Raw genomic sequence first — 13,930 nt, 5'->3', positions numbered from 1 at the left:
GGTATCGAGCGCCGAGAAGAATGTTGCTGAGGAAGAACCAGACAGGTTCCAAATTTACAAGATGCAGCATCAAATCGTGAGCTTGTTTTAGAAAAAGAAGTTCCAAACCTTCTTGTAGATAGGCTGGGCAGCGGCCTCCTCGCGCTCGCGGCGGAGGACCTCGACGGGGACAGGGTCACGGCGACCAGTGCTGATGTCAATGTCTTCAATGTTGACATACTTGGAGCGCTTGATGAACTTGTAAGGCAGGTAGAAGACAAGGACGACGATGGGGACCGAGATGAAACCCTGGAAGAAGGCGTTGACGCGGTCTGTGGCAGACATCCCACCTTCACCGATCGGGAAGGCGGAAACGTAGAAGGTAAAGATGATGACCAGCACGTTGAAGCCGGCACCGTAGAGCGAACCCCAGATGCCGAAGGGCGACTTCCAAGGCAGCTCCTCGAGCGTGTGGCCGGCACGCGCCCATGCCTGGCGGAAGCGGGCGTGGGAGATGCAGATGCAGAGCCAGCTGATGATGGTCGAGAGACCCGAGATGGCAAGAAGCCAGTTGAAAGTCAAGTTGCGAGCGTTCTCACCAGCGTAGATGAGGAAACCGAGCAGACCGAAAATGAGCGAGAGCCCGACTGCAGGAAGAGGTCGACCCTGCCTGTCAATGTAGGTGAAGAAGCCGGGAGCCTGTCCGATGGAAGCCATTGCCTGGAGCGTTCGCGAAGCGGCGTAGACGGCAGAGTTTCCTACCGACAGCACCGAGACCAAAATAACGGCGTTCATGATGCTTGGAAGCACCTTGACGCCTGCCTGGTTGAAAGCAATCACAAAAGGCGAAGCCCTGGCATCGTAGGCACCGCTTCCAAGACGGTCGTTGTCGCTGCGGACGAGGAAAGAGACGATGAGAAGCGAGACGACGTAGAAGATGGTGACGCGCATGAAGATTTGCTTGGCGGCCTTGGGGATTTCCTTGCGCGCATTGGCCGTCTCGGCAGCGGCGAGTCCGATGAGCTCGGTTCCTGCGAAAGCGAAAGCGGCGGTAACAAACACGGAAGAGAAGCCCTTGAATCCGTTGTTGAATGCACCAGGGTCGCGCCACGTCTCGGTACCGTAGTACTTGCCGTCGGGACCACCGCCGACGTTGATGACGACACCCGCAATGATGAATCCGATGACGGCGAGCACCTTGATGAGCGAGCCGAAGAACTCGAATTCACCGTAGCCACGGACACCGAATAAGTTGATGATGGTGATGATGATAAGGAAGAGAGCGACCCAAACACCTCTGGGTACGACCTCGCTGGGATCCCAGTACGTGATGACGATCGAGGCGGCGACGAGTTCGAGAGGAAGAACGATGAGCCACTGGAGCCAGTAGTTGTAAGCCATGGCGAAACCAACGGCAGGGTCGATGAAGCGAGTGGAGTAAGCAGCGAAGGAACCGGCGACGGGGAAGATGGCACCCATCTCGCCGAGGGCCATGACGACCATGAGAAGCATGACACCGATAAGGATGAAATCGATCATCAAGAAACCGGGACCACCTGTGGCGAGAGCTCCACCAGAACCGATGAAGAGACCAGTACCGATTGAACCACCGAGAGCGATGAACTGAACATGACGACCGGTCAGGCGGCGCTTCAGGCCGCCCTCCGTGTTGGGGTCCTTGAAACCGGCAACAGCGTTGGACTCGTAGTCCTTGGAGTCCTTCTCGGCGTAGGCAGGAGCTGAGTCCGAGGCGCTCTCGTCGGTGACATCAGGCTTGAAGCCATCGACAAAGTTGTTCCAGGCACCCATGTTGGCTGTGGAGCACGCTGTTCAGGGAGATAGGAGGGACGAAATTCGAAGGGGTGTGACGACGCGATCAAGAGCCCAAAAGGTGTACGAAGAGGGGCGAGAAGCGCAAAGTGAGGATGCGTCTTGAGGCGTGGATGGAGGGGATCCTGTCGAGGGGAGGAGAATACCAGGACGAGGACGAGGAGTTTATATGCGGACAGGCTTGAGGGCGGGTAGCCAAATTGGACAGTTATCAATCACAGAATCCGCGACGTTTACCACAGGCACAGGCGTTGCTGCACAATCATGTCGGGCGGCGACTCTTGCGCAGATGAGGGGGATGCACAGCGTAACGTGGCGGCACGCATCTGATTTCATCCACCACCATTCAGCCAACCAGAGATAGCCAAAATTCGGAAGAATTTAGCAACCCGACAACCACGCACGGCGGAGGTGCAGGCAAGGCACTGGGTCTGCAACATTTTCCCAGAGGAAGACGGTCAGACACATCCAGCTACTCACTCGAGGCAGTTTCGAATATTCCGGGCAGAGTGCGATTGGGCAGCGAGACTTGCGCTGTGGGGCTACTGCGCGGCCACAAGGGGAAGGAGGACTGTCGGTCAGGCACATGCAGAAAAGCACGGCGTAGAAGACCCATTGTCCAGACTCCGCCTGTGTTTGCATTTTGAATGGATCCGAAGTGGTCAGAGTGACAAGCGAATCAGCGGATGCGTTGATAAGGAAAAGAGGAATGGCTCAAGCATTTCGCCTCTACTTCAAGAAAAATTAACTTTTTGGTTTAATTTAATTTGATTTACTTTATTTTTTGTTTTTATCAGCATCCGTTCAAGATAGCAACGACTGTGAGTCGGCGATGTTCCGAACAACGCACCCGTTCGCACCCGTCCGTATAATTATGTCTTGACCAGGCTCTGCTCTTCATCTGCCAGAGCGCGAGGAACAGTGCTGTACTGTACTGATGCATGTCACATAGCGGCGAGAGTCTCGTGGGGGAAGCCGAGATGACTTCGTAAGTGAGAGCATAACGAGGGTGGGGAGGGTTACGGGCGCTCAATGGTTGACAAATCTGGGTCGAGCGTCAAGAAGAAAGGCAAAGCGATCAGATGGCGGTACTTGTACATGGCCTCGAGGCTCGATGTCTGTGGTGGGCAGCCCTCGTCCAAATGAGCGTGGACGACAACCAAGGTTGGACGATCGAAGGACCGGGCGTGACGGAAGCCTTCGGTCCAAGCACGAGCCGGTTCGATCAGCCTGCGCTCTGTGAATCAGTAGTTTGTGAGTCGTGCTCGCGTGCATTCTGCGCTGGACGGCCATTGACCGAAAATTCGCCTCACCTCATTGGTGGCTGTCGGCGAGCAGCCGAAGGTGTCTTGCAGACGAGGGCGGGGAGGTATGACACACTGGCGTTGGGGCCGTAGTTGCGGCCAACTGCATCGAAAAAGAGTGAGAGAGGGTGAGACGTGAGACAGGATCCGGTGGAGAAGGCCGATCCCAAGTTTCATGCAGATAGGCGCCAACTCTAAGCAGACGCAAGTGTGTGGAACACGATAAAGCGCAGCTCCTCAATGGTTGGGCCGTGGCATTTCTGCCAAGACGAAATTGGACCAAGGGCCCAGCCGTGCTCCGCTGCGATTTCGAACTCTTCGCGACCCCCAATTTGAAATGCTCTGTCCAGAACGCTCTCTGATTGGACCTGTCCCACCTTCATCTGCCCCACAGCCTGCAGCGCGCGCGTGACACCCTCACGCCGGAACCAGAAAATCAAAGCCCTATTGGTTCCTGGCCTAATGACGGTGTTTCAATCTCGGAAGGGCACCGACGTGAACCATCGTCCTGCGGTAGTCTCACCTTCGATAGATAACGATTCCACACAATTGACTGCGCGAGTTTTCTTCGCGAGTCGACGATGTCGGATATACTGACTATGACGTCCAACTGACCTCATTGGTTCTCCTATCGTGAGCCTCGCTGCGACATTATCAATTGGCGTTGGCCCCCGTCGTTGCGTTGCGATTGGCAGTATGAAGGGCAAAAGAAATTCCCGAAGCGGGGTTTCGAATCGTGCCAGAAGAAGGCAATCCAAGGCGGAGCCCGGGTCACTCGTCTCGAGCCTAATCTGCGTCGTTGATTTGCGAACTTCGCTTCCCCATTTCGCGGCGGTCTCGTTGTTGCTGCTGCAGAAGCTGGAAGATGTGGGATCGCCAGTGCAAGCTGCGGAGTTTGCCTCCCCTTGTGTCGCGTTCGAACGTCAAGATCCAATTCTCTGCCACGACGCAGTCACCGGTACGACAAACATGAGCTCGTCATGTGCTTCGCGATATCCACATCCTCGCATATGGATCTCATAACCGACCTCGCTTATTTGCTGTGTGTGATGTCTTCAGCTTGTCCCGGCCAAGACGAGGTGCCGCTCGAGGTGTGGGGTATCGCAGTCCTACTTTGTCCGACCAGCTCGGCAAGCCTGAGGCGGGCGCTCGGATCAACGCCACAACGGCCGCAATCCGATGTATCACAGCAAGGGGAAAAGTCAGCTCTGGCATCGAGAAAGCTGCACGAGACCGGGAGCTCTAAGAGAGAGCAAAGGCATCTGGTCGCAGACGGAGTGCTTCATCGCGGGGAGAGGGCGGTTGAGACGTATACCTCCGGGTATCAGTCCGGCAATGAGGACGGCTGGTCGACTAGGATCGTGTCAAGCCCCACAACGCGATGTCGACCTACTTCGAGCACATTTGCGTGTGCCACTCGCATTGAGGTCCGTGGAACGGTGCCTGTGGTGAGCTGACAGGACGACCTGCGCGGTCAGGTGAGAGTGCAAGAGACCTGATGAGGAAGTACAACTGGATGCAACTTCTTCTCAAAGGTGGGGGAACCAACAAGCGGCGCCAAAAGAGTTGATAGTTCCCGTGGGATTGCCGGTGGTCGGAACCAGCCTTCTGTTGCCGCCGCTTGGCTTTCCGACGAGCTCGTGATGTGGACGTCGAGGCCAAATCGAATACGATGACCTTGTGTATGCCAAGAAGAGGGACGGGGGCAACCTACCGATGGAACAGCCTCCTCCGAAGCGTGTAAAAAAGCTTGGCAACCGACACCCAGTCGAAAGCAACGCGGCACTAGAAGGCTCGACGTAGGCGCGACCCACCGCCACCGACTAGTGTCGCAATCGTCGTCGATGCAAGACAACTTGCCATTTTTGACATGGCCGACATGTTTCTCAAAAGTCCAGTCCTCACACATTCACTGAACGGTAGCACTGTAACATGCACAGTTTGTCGAATTGACTCCAACCATGTTTGGTTGCGACCGCTAAGAACTCATCCACGGACAGATCCGGGCTAGATGCATCGCATTAACACTTGGCACGGCTTTTGCGGTCCTCGCCGCTATGTCCGATCCGGTCTTCCGTCCACTCTCCCGACCTTACTCTTCTCTCCCCCTTTTACCATGCTTCGCCTATCATTGCAATCGTCCCAATCACGACCTGCTGATGCGTCAAACGAATGTGATTGACCAACCCCACAAGGCAGATAATGCAGCCTTCGGAATCACGCCATCAGAATCCTTGCCAAGCGCCAAACCCAGAATCTCGCCTCCTCCGATATTGCTCACCCCCGACCCTATCTGGGTTCGGCATACCACACGCCAAGTGAGGCATAATGATTTTGGAAGTCAAGCAAGGGTTGCGCCAAGGTGTTTCGACATGTGTCAATTGCAAATGCAGGAACAGACATCATTCACAGAGGAGGCTGTGTGGAAGGAAATGTGGAAGTAACTAACGGCGAAGAGGTGCCCGACGATCCCTTCTTCGATTTTGGATAGGCGATGGAACGATACGGTGATGCCAGTGGACTTCCCCTCCGTCGATTCGGACTTTCCGTAGGAGACGACACTCCCGATGTCGAACCCGATTCGCGTCCAGTTCCTACTTCGGCACCCCTCATCGGCGTCATTCTGGTCTGCAGCGAGATTCGCCTCGACCTCGGTTTGCTTGGTGTTGCTCCGTCCGCGCCAACGACCGACGCCGAGTCGATGGACATGCTCGCCGCATCGCCATTCGTGTCGTTGGTTGTGTAGGTGTTCATCGAGACGTCACCACTCATATCGCCTTGCGACAGCTTGTGCTGCAGCTGTCGCTGCGCCAGGTACGACTGGATACGCTTGTTCGGTGACGATGTTTGCCGGATCTTCGCCAGCACTTCTAGCCTTCGTCGCATCTTTTCAGCCTCCTCTTTGTCCAGTCTCTCTTTCTCTGCCAATCGCTCAGGCTCTTGGAATGACAGTAGTTTCTTCGCCTTTGCGTCTTCCCACTCTGCTTTTGTCAGCCACTTGTGCACCACCACTTGGTGCGATTCCCTCGCCATGGGGTGGATTGAATCGCGCGGCATGCGATACTTGGATCGCCACTCGAGCACGTCGCTGTATCGCTGCAATTCGTGCGTTTCTGGGTGGATGCGCCAACGAAGACCTTCAAAGTCGGTCCACTCCTCGCCTGGTTGGCGGTCGTCCGACGTGTCGGCTTGACGCTTGTTTTGCGACCCAGAGCCACTACTCTTGGTTGAGGTGGCATCGTAGTGAGCGGGATCGAAATCGACCATGGCTTCCTCGGGAAGCGCGATATCGAAGTCGAGAGATGAGCTCGGATCTGTGTCCTTATTCACGGTTCTTGATCGCTTGGAGCTGTGAGGTTGCGAATGAGCGTACTCGTCGTCGTAGGTGGAATCGAGACTCGCTTCGGTGTCCGAAGTATCGAGCTCATCCGCTTCGCGCTTCTTGGCGGTAGCGCGTGCTGCTGTTTGAAGCTTTCGGAGAGGTGCCGCACGGCGTTGACTGATCCTATGTTTGCTTTCAGCTTCAGAGGGTGATGCTTGGCCGCCATCGTCTTCGTCCTCATCCATGGCTGCCGAGCTGCCGTGACTAGCCGAGAACACCGATGATGCATCAGACATGTCCTCGTCTGTGGTGCTCTCGTGGGGGCCAAAGTCGCCCGGAATGGAGACGTCATGTGCTTTGCCCTGGTCCGAATTCGGTAGCAGCTTTTTTGGTGATGCTTTGCGGCGACGCTGTCGGTCACGCTGGGCGGTCGGACTGCCTTCGCGGTCGTGTTTCGAAAGATTCGAGAATGCTGATGCACTTTCAGATTGCGTTTGGGAATGGTGCCGTTTCATTGCTCTTTGAGGCGAGTCTGTCTTCAAGCCTGAGACTTTGGCCGAAGACGGACTGCGTACGGAAGTCGCTGTCGCCGTGCGCGAAGCCCCGTATTCATGGGTTCGTTTTGGTTGAGATTGCAGGCTGTCCTTGAGATAGCCCGGTAATGTGCCAGGTATACCTGACAGCCGAGTTGCGGCTTCGTGGTCGATGCTGGCCTGGGACTTAGACGAGCCCATGCTGTTCTTGCGTTTCTTGACGGGCGTTGATAGAGCTTCGTCCCGCCTCTGTTGGGATCTACGCGAGAGGGCATCCGCTCGAGCTACAGCAAAGGGCCGAACGTCGTCATCTGGGATACCAGCAGCACGTCTGCGATCGCGAACGAATTCAGCCTTCTTGCGTGAAAACTGTATGCGCTGGTACTGAGCGTTGGCCAAGTATGCGACGATAGCCAACACCACCCAGTGAAGGACCGACATGGCAAGCCGACGACCACCTCTCTATTGACCTGTCCTTTTTCCTGCAGCGACGAAGCCAAAGAGGATGTATGGTGGTGTTGACGAGGACGAAGATCCGTCCGTTTGATGTGTGCAGTAACCGGGTTTGTCAAAGACCAAAAAATTCCACTCGTACTCAGCCCCAGCCGCGTTCCCCGTCTCCGAAATCCGAAGCCGACAGGCAGGGCCCGTGCGTTCTTCTACCTTGTCGAGCTTCCCTCATTCGCAACATTGTAAGAAGTCATGGCTATGAAGTATTAGCTGAGGCTCACTTTGGGGACCTTGAGGAGCCCTTACCCCCCAACACCTCAGTTTTGAGGGTCCAACACTAATCATGAGGGAGCGACGTGCTAGCCTCGACTAGTGCAAGAATCTCGAAGCCCATGGATGCCGCAATTTCCTCCACATGTCGGAAGTAGCGGAGATTGAGCGGCAACTTCTTTTGTACAACTCGTCAAGTCGAGGGGCACGCTTCTCTTCCGTCCTGACTTTCACCACGAATCAAAGAATGTCATCTCAAGCCGGCAGCAGCGATACATACGGAGTGCCCGGCGCAGGCGCTGGAGGCGGATCCAAGTACAAACCCTTCAAAGAGGAAGAAGCCAAACGACCCGAATTTGACCCCTCTCTGTCCTACACCCTCACCAAGGCTCCGGATGTGAATTTCAAAGCTGGGCAAGGGCTCAACTCGCACCCCGCCTCAGCAAGATTTGGAGCTGACGATGCCAAGTTCCACGTGATTCAAGTGGGCAAGACCAAAGTCTCTTCTGGCACCATGTACAAGCTGATGATTTCGTCCATCGCACCTCGTCCCGTTGCACTGGTCACGACTCTCAATGAAGACGGCTCGCCCAACTTGGCACCCATCAGCTGGTACCAAATGGTCTCACACGATCCCGCCATGGTCATGATCTCGTTCGGAGGCGGAGAGAACAGGAGAAAGGACAGCGAGAACAACATCAAGCGTCTCAAAGAATTCTCCATCTCTTCTTCATCCGAGCCGTACGCAGAGGCGCTCAACTTTGCCTCCGTCGACTGTCCCACCGGTACCAGCGAATACGCGCTATCTGGACTGACGCCAGTCAAGAGCAAAGCCATCCAGACGCCGAGGGTGAAAGAAGCACCCATGTCGATGGAGTGTGAGCTTGAATACACGCGCGACATCCACAACACCGACAGCAAGCACACTACCACGTTAGTGCTGGGCCGAGTAAAGGTGCTGCACATTCGAAAGGATACCATCAATCCGGAGACAGGAGCTGTAGACGCCAGTAAGACTCTTCCCGTCACTCGAATTGGTGGGCTGCAGTACGCTCGTACGAGCGTCGGCTACGAGCTCGAACGTCCAAAGTGGAGCGAGATCAAGGACAGGCCCGATGTAAAAGCTGCACTGGAGAAGGGATCACAGCCGTGGTTTGAGAGCAAGGACGAGGTACTAGATTCATATCCATGATGTCTTGCGTTTTTCACAAGGGTCGTTGTACAGCACGCTGCTCGGAATTCTTCGACTTATCCGCTACAAAGCTTTCTGAGCGATGGCGAGGAAGTTGTCGTAGGTTTTGCCGTCTTTCACAAACTGTGCCGACTTGCCCATGTTGACCAACTTGAGACCAGCTGCAGAGAAGAAGCCCTCCATCTCTGCGTCAGTGAAACCGCCTCTATGTGCTATTACGTGCTCGTGCTTGTGCGTCTTGTGGCCGCTAGAGGATCCATGATGGCGAGATTGTTCATGGTGTTGATGACCGTGGTGACTCTCGTGTCCATGTGCTGCTGTGTCCCTTTGGTGCTCATCCGCCGGCTTTGCACCGAACTCTTCGACCTGCTTATGGGACCCATCCTCTCGCTCGAAAGTCCTGGGAGCGTTGTGAAACTCGGCTGATTCTTCCGTCTTGATCAGATCGACAACGGCGAGGTATCCGCCTGGCTTGAGGTAGCTAGCCAGCACCTGAGTCACCTTCTCCGGCTCAGGAATGTGGTGATACGAGTTGGTGCAAGTTATGACGTCAAACTTCTGCAACGCGCTCGGAACAGAATCGTCGAGAATGTTCCTGACGATGGGGACGATATTGTCGATCCTCTCTCCTGCGTCCGACTGGGCTTCGAGCTTCTTCTGTAGCTGTTGTATCATGGCTTCCGACTGATCAACGGCCGTGACTGACTTGCAACGTGGGGCGAGGAGCATGGCGAGCAGGCCGGTACCAGTGGCAAAGTCCATCAGCTCTGTTATTGAGGAGCCGATGTTGGGGACGCGGGCAAGGATGTTGGCGGCATTGGTCTTGGCAACCTCGACTACCATGCCCCGGCCCATGTTGTCGTATTCGGCGGCAGTGAGCTCATAGAAAGCCTTGTTGGCGTCGGTGATCAGCTGGCTGTTTCGAGCGTCGGACATCTTGGCTAGGGTTGCTCGAGAGGCTCTGAGCCACTTTGTGGATGTGTTTCTCGCTGTGGTGGAGGAAGGAGAGGTAGGCTGTACGGGCAGTGAGCTCTGCGGTATATACTTGAGCTGCTACAGCTCCCAACGGAAGCAAAGGAGCAGCGAATGAACTTCAGGGTCCATGAAATCCGACCCGGCGTCGGCTATAAGCAGTTCGGGGCCTTTTTTTCGCGTTGCTCCGCGGCAGGGCACGAGAAGATTGCTGCGCGGAAGACCAACACTTTGTCACGATTTGTTCCAACACCTCAACTTATATCGACCGTTTCCTGACTCGATCAAGGCCGCTCGGCCGCCGGAGACCCTTGTTTCGTATTTCAGCGCATAAGCATCGGCAGCTGATCCGGAAAGCCTGGCGGGCACCCTTGCTCATGACTTCATCAGAGCCACATGTCGAGGATCCTTCGGCAGTAATCGAGGAGAAGGAGCTCATCCGCTTCGACAAGGCACAGGAGTACCTCTCACTCCTCTCGATCCTTGTACCTTCTGCACCTGGCACGAGCACGCGCCACCCGACGCCACCAACTCCCTCGACCCCGTCGGTCACCCAGGATGACGTTCTCGCGAAACTGATCGCCATCCTTGACGAATACCAAGACCAGTCCAACTTACTGGATCCCTACCTTGAACGTATCGTCCTGCCGCCAGTCGAATCTCTGCAGCGACACGTGCGTTCTAATGTCAGCTTCAACGGCGGTGAGGCGCAGCATCGGCTGACGCCGGAGGCTGTGACTCGTCAGAGCAAGCTCGTCTACGCCTACACCAAAGTACGAGGCTACAAGACCATCGTCCACTACTTTCCACACGAAGTTGCCGATCTTCCAGCAACGCTGTCGTTCCTCGAGAAGCTTCAGCGACTGTGCGAGGATGAACCGGACAGTACGGCTGCAGTGTGCTGGGAGCTACGATACGTTTGTCTACTGTGGCTATCGCTGATCTGCATGATCCCGTTCGACTTGGCCAAATTCGATCGATCTGTCGATGGCATCAAGACGACTGCGTCTAGGATCGCTGCAGTAGCAGCGTACTTTATCGCAAGTCCTGGAAAGGAGCGTGATGCCGCTGCAGTCGTCCTCGGACGCCTTTTCCAGCGAAGCGACGTTCAACTCAAAGACCACTTTGGTGACTTTTTGGCATCGAGCCTGCAAGCGCTGCAGAGCGAACGACTCAGTCCCTTTCGCGCGACCGGCATCCTTCAAGCGCTATGCGAAGTACTCAAGACGAGCGAGTCTGCCTTTGTGCTCAAGCATCTGAGCTCGATCCAAGAACTCCTCGACGCATATGATGCTCCCACTCACTCTGCCCTTGCCAGCAACGGCTTGATCACCAAGTACCAGACCAAGCTCAACAGCAGATTGGCGCTCAAGTTGCTCCGACCCCGAAACCGACGGTATGCGAACAAGTATCACGTTCTCGGCGCCAGCGTCAGTCATCTCACTCCCTCGACCCCAGCAATACTGGATGATGATGACGAAGACGAATCCGACACCCCGGAAGAGGTTGAGTCAATGATTTCTTACCTCATCGAAGCGCTCCAGAATAAAGACACGGTGGTTCGATACAGCGCGGCGAAAGGACTTGCCCGAATCTGCGATCGTCTTCCCACGTCTTTCCTCGATCAAGTCGTTGACGCCATGGTCTCGCTGTTCCACATCAACATTCCAGACCTTTACAGCGGTGCAAGGGATCTCAGCTCTGTCTCCGAACACACCTGGCAAGGCGCATGTATGGCCCTAGCCGAACTCTCACGGCGCGGCCTACTGTTTGCTCAAACGCTGTCGGAAGCCTTACCATGGATCCTCAAAGCGCTGCTGTTTGATGTTCGAAGAGGAGCACATTCAGTAGGCGCCAATGTCCGTGACGCAGCCTGCTATGTTGTTTGGGCGTTGGCTAGGTCGAACGACACCGAATCAATTCGACCGCACGCCCTCGACCTAGCAAAGCGGTTAGTCGCAGTTGCGACACTCGACAGGGACGTATCGATCCGACGGGCTGCCAGTGCAGCGTTTCAAGAGTCAGTCGGCAGGCTGGCTCTATTCCCACACGGAATCGATGTGATACGGATGACGGATTTCTACGCCGTAAGTGTGCGGAGGAATGCATTCCTCGAATGCGCGATCAAGGTCGCTGCATTCGAAGAGTACAGAGAATATCTGTTGGATCATCTGATAGAGATCGTGACGGTGCACTGGGATCCTGCGATGCGTGGGCTGGGTGCGCAGGCTGTGGCGCGTATCGCTATGCATGATGCAGAGTCGCTGTTGCCAGAAATCACAGTGCGCCTAGGTAAGCGTATCGGTACCTCCGATAATGCAGTGCTTCATGGGACGCTGTTGACCCTGGCGGAAGTGTGTCGGATCTCCCGAACAAGCACAGACGGGGTGGCAGCGAGCAAAGTCAGAGCTTCCTGCTTTGATCTGCTCGATGCAGTGCGACCCACCGTGTTTCGCTCGCTCGGCGCAGCATCTATCCTGCAAGCAGCTTGCCAGCTGATCGGCAGCTCCTTCTCTCACACGACGACTGCCTCGCCGAACGAGTCCCAGACGTGGGAAAAGGTCATCAACCTCGCACTTGCACGTCAAGAAGAGCCGGTCCACATCGCTGCAGCCGAAGCTATCTCGCAGCTCAGCACCGTCGTCAACCTCTCCACCAAGATCCGCTCCACCCTCGACAACTGGTCCAGCTTGACCATTCCACAACAGCAGAGCAATGCGCTTCTTCTTGGTGCGCTCGACTTTTCCTTGCACGACGACCTCTTCGTCCCCGTGGTCGAACATCTGATCGCTCTGGGTACACCAAGCACCAAGACAATCCGAAACGAGTTGTACTCGCCGAACATCGAAGTCCGTCGAAACGCCAGTGACAGCATCGCACGTGCTCTGATCTCCTCTCGCTCCACGTTCAACCCGAATCTCATCGAAAGCGTCATACGGGCACTGCTCACGGGACTCCAAGATTATTCGACGGACCAGCGAGGCGACGTAGGCTCGTGGGTACGACTCAGCTCTCTTTCGGGTTTGAAGCAGATCCTGATCTTATGTCGGCAAAGGAGACAACCTTTGCTGCAAGAGCTGTTTCAGGATGCAGTGGGAGGCATGTGGAAACAGGCGGCTGAGAGGATTGATCATGTTCGTCATGCTGCGGGCTTGAGTGTGCTCGAAGTCTATCATGCATACGGGGATGCAGAACAGGGATGTAAACCGCTCGGCTACGATGTTGTTGCCGACGCATTTGGCAGCGAAGCTCTGACAACGGGAGAAGACGGTGTGGTCGGGATGAGACTGAAAGATCCACGACAGGCCTTCCCTCGAATCTGCCATCTGCTAGTTATCGAACGTTACCGGACACCCATATTGGAAGGCTTGATCGTCAGCGTCGGTTCCAAATCCGATCTCGGCGAACGTATCATCGGTCCCGCTCTGACTTCCCTCACCACCTCTGCCTCTACCACCCTCCCTCTGACCGCACTCCTCAACGATCTCTTCCAGCTCGCAAAGTCCAACTTTGGCAACAACCGCATCTTTATCCCCTGCACCACCACCGTCAACCTGCTACTCGAAAATGGAGCCTCGCAGGGCGGGTTGGAACGAGACGCTCTCATTCGATGGCTGAAGATGACCATGACCAACGTGGCGAAGATCAAGGCGGTTCAGAGGGTGGTGGTGAGCGCTACGCTTGCTGCGAATGCTGTTCTTGCCATCAAAAGCTGTGAAAGCGATAAGGACGATTTGGTGGAGATCCTCAGAAAGGCGTCAGAGGTGTTTTTGGGTCATCCTTTCCCGACGGTGAGAGTAAAGATGGCGGAACAGCTGTACGCAGTTTTGTCGTCGAGCTGCAGTTTCGATGACGCGGAAGAAGGGGAGGACGAGAGTGAAGGCAAGAGCAAAATGCAAGTATGGGAAGAGCTGGAGGCTGCACTCCTGGACACCAAGTGGGGGGCGACGACAGGTGCGGATGTCGAGGCAATACGGGTCGTCACAACTGCCTTGCCTCGCGTCCTGGAGTGATGTCGTCTTTCGGTAACACACTCTACTCACAACGACATCTCCTGGATCGCATCTTGGAAACAATA

The 13,930-nt window shown here is 55.5% G+C and overlaps 6 protein-coding genes across 6 annotated transcripts; 2 read left to right on the top strand and 4 right to left on the bottom strand.

Annotated features, from left to right (window-relative positions):
• Positions 1–87: 87 nt before the first annotated feature.
• On the bottom strand, positions 88–1,788 carry PHSY_003129 (potential general amino acid permease; the record flags this gene model as incomplete). Its single annotated transcript, XM_012333750.1, has 1 exon — positions 88–1,788. The coding sequence occupies one exon, from the start codon at positions 1,786–1,788 to the stop codon at positions 88–90; it is 1,701 nt and encodes a 566-aa protein (XP_012189140.1).
• A 67-nt stretch (positions 1,789–1,855) lies between these two features.
• On the bottom strand, positions 1,856–4,328 carry PHSY_003128 (hypothetical protein; the record flags this gene model as incomplete). Its single annotated transcript, XM_012333749.1, has 3 exons — positions 1,856–1,934; positions 3,123–3,216; positions 4,142–4,328. The coding sequence occupies 3 exons, from the start codon at positions 4,326–4,328 to the stop codon at positions 1,856–1,858; spliced, it is 360 nt and encodes a 119-aa protein (XP_012189139.1).
• A 1,191-nt stretch (positions 4,329–5,519) lies between these two features.
• PHSY_003127 (hypothetical protein) lies at positions 5,520–7,409 on the bottom strand (the record flags this gene model as incomplete). Its single annotated transcript, XM_012333748.1, has 1 exon — positions 5,520–7,409. The coding sequence occupies one exon, from the start codon at positions 7,407–7,409 to the stop codon at positions 5,520–5,522; it is 1,890 nt and encodes a 629-aa protein (XP_012189138.1).
• Positions 7,410–7,833: 424 nt separating this feature from the next.
• On the top strand, positions 7,834–8,880 carry PHSY_003126 (hypothetical protein; the record flags this gene model as incomplete). Its single annotated transcript, XM_012333747.1, has 1 exon — positions 7,834–8,880. The coding sequence occupies one exon, from the start codon at positions 7,834–7,836 to the stop codon at positions 8,878–8,880; it is 1,047 nt and encodes a 348-aa protein (XP_012189137.1).
• A 63-nt stretch (positions 8,881–8,943) lies between these two features.
• Positions 8,944–9,816, bottom strand: PHSY_003125 (hypothetical protein; the record flags this gene model as incomplete). The annotated part of the gene is made up of 1 exon (XM_012333746.1): positions 8,944–9,816. The coding sequence occupies one exon, from the start codon at positions 9,814–9,816 to the stop codon at positions 8,944–8,946; it is 873 nt and encodes a 290-aa protein (XP_012189136.1).
• Positions 9,817–10,229: 413 nt separating this feature from the next.
• PHSY_003124 (tubulin specific chaperone cofactor) lies at positions 10,230–13,865 on the top strand (the record flags this gene model as incomplete). The annotated part of the gene is made up of 1 exon (XM_012333745.1): positions 10,230–13,865. The coding sequence occupies one exon, from the start codon at positions 10,230–10,232 to the stop codon at positions 13,863–13,865; it is 3,636 nt and encodes a 1,211-aa protein (XP_012189135.1).
• Between the last annotated feature and the right edge of the window lie 65 nt (positions 13,866–13,930).

Source organism: Pseudozyma hubeiensis (genome assembly GCF_000403515.1).
Source record: "Pseudozyma hubeiensis SY62 DNA, scaffold: PHS32, whole genome shotgun sequence".
NCBI lineage: Eukaryota > Fungi > Basidiomycota > Ustilaginomycetes > Ustilaginales > Ustilaginaceae > Pseudozyma > Pseudozyma hubeiensis.
Note: the sequence above shows the minus strand (reverse complement) of the source record. Positions and strands in the feature narration are given on the sequence as shown.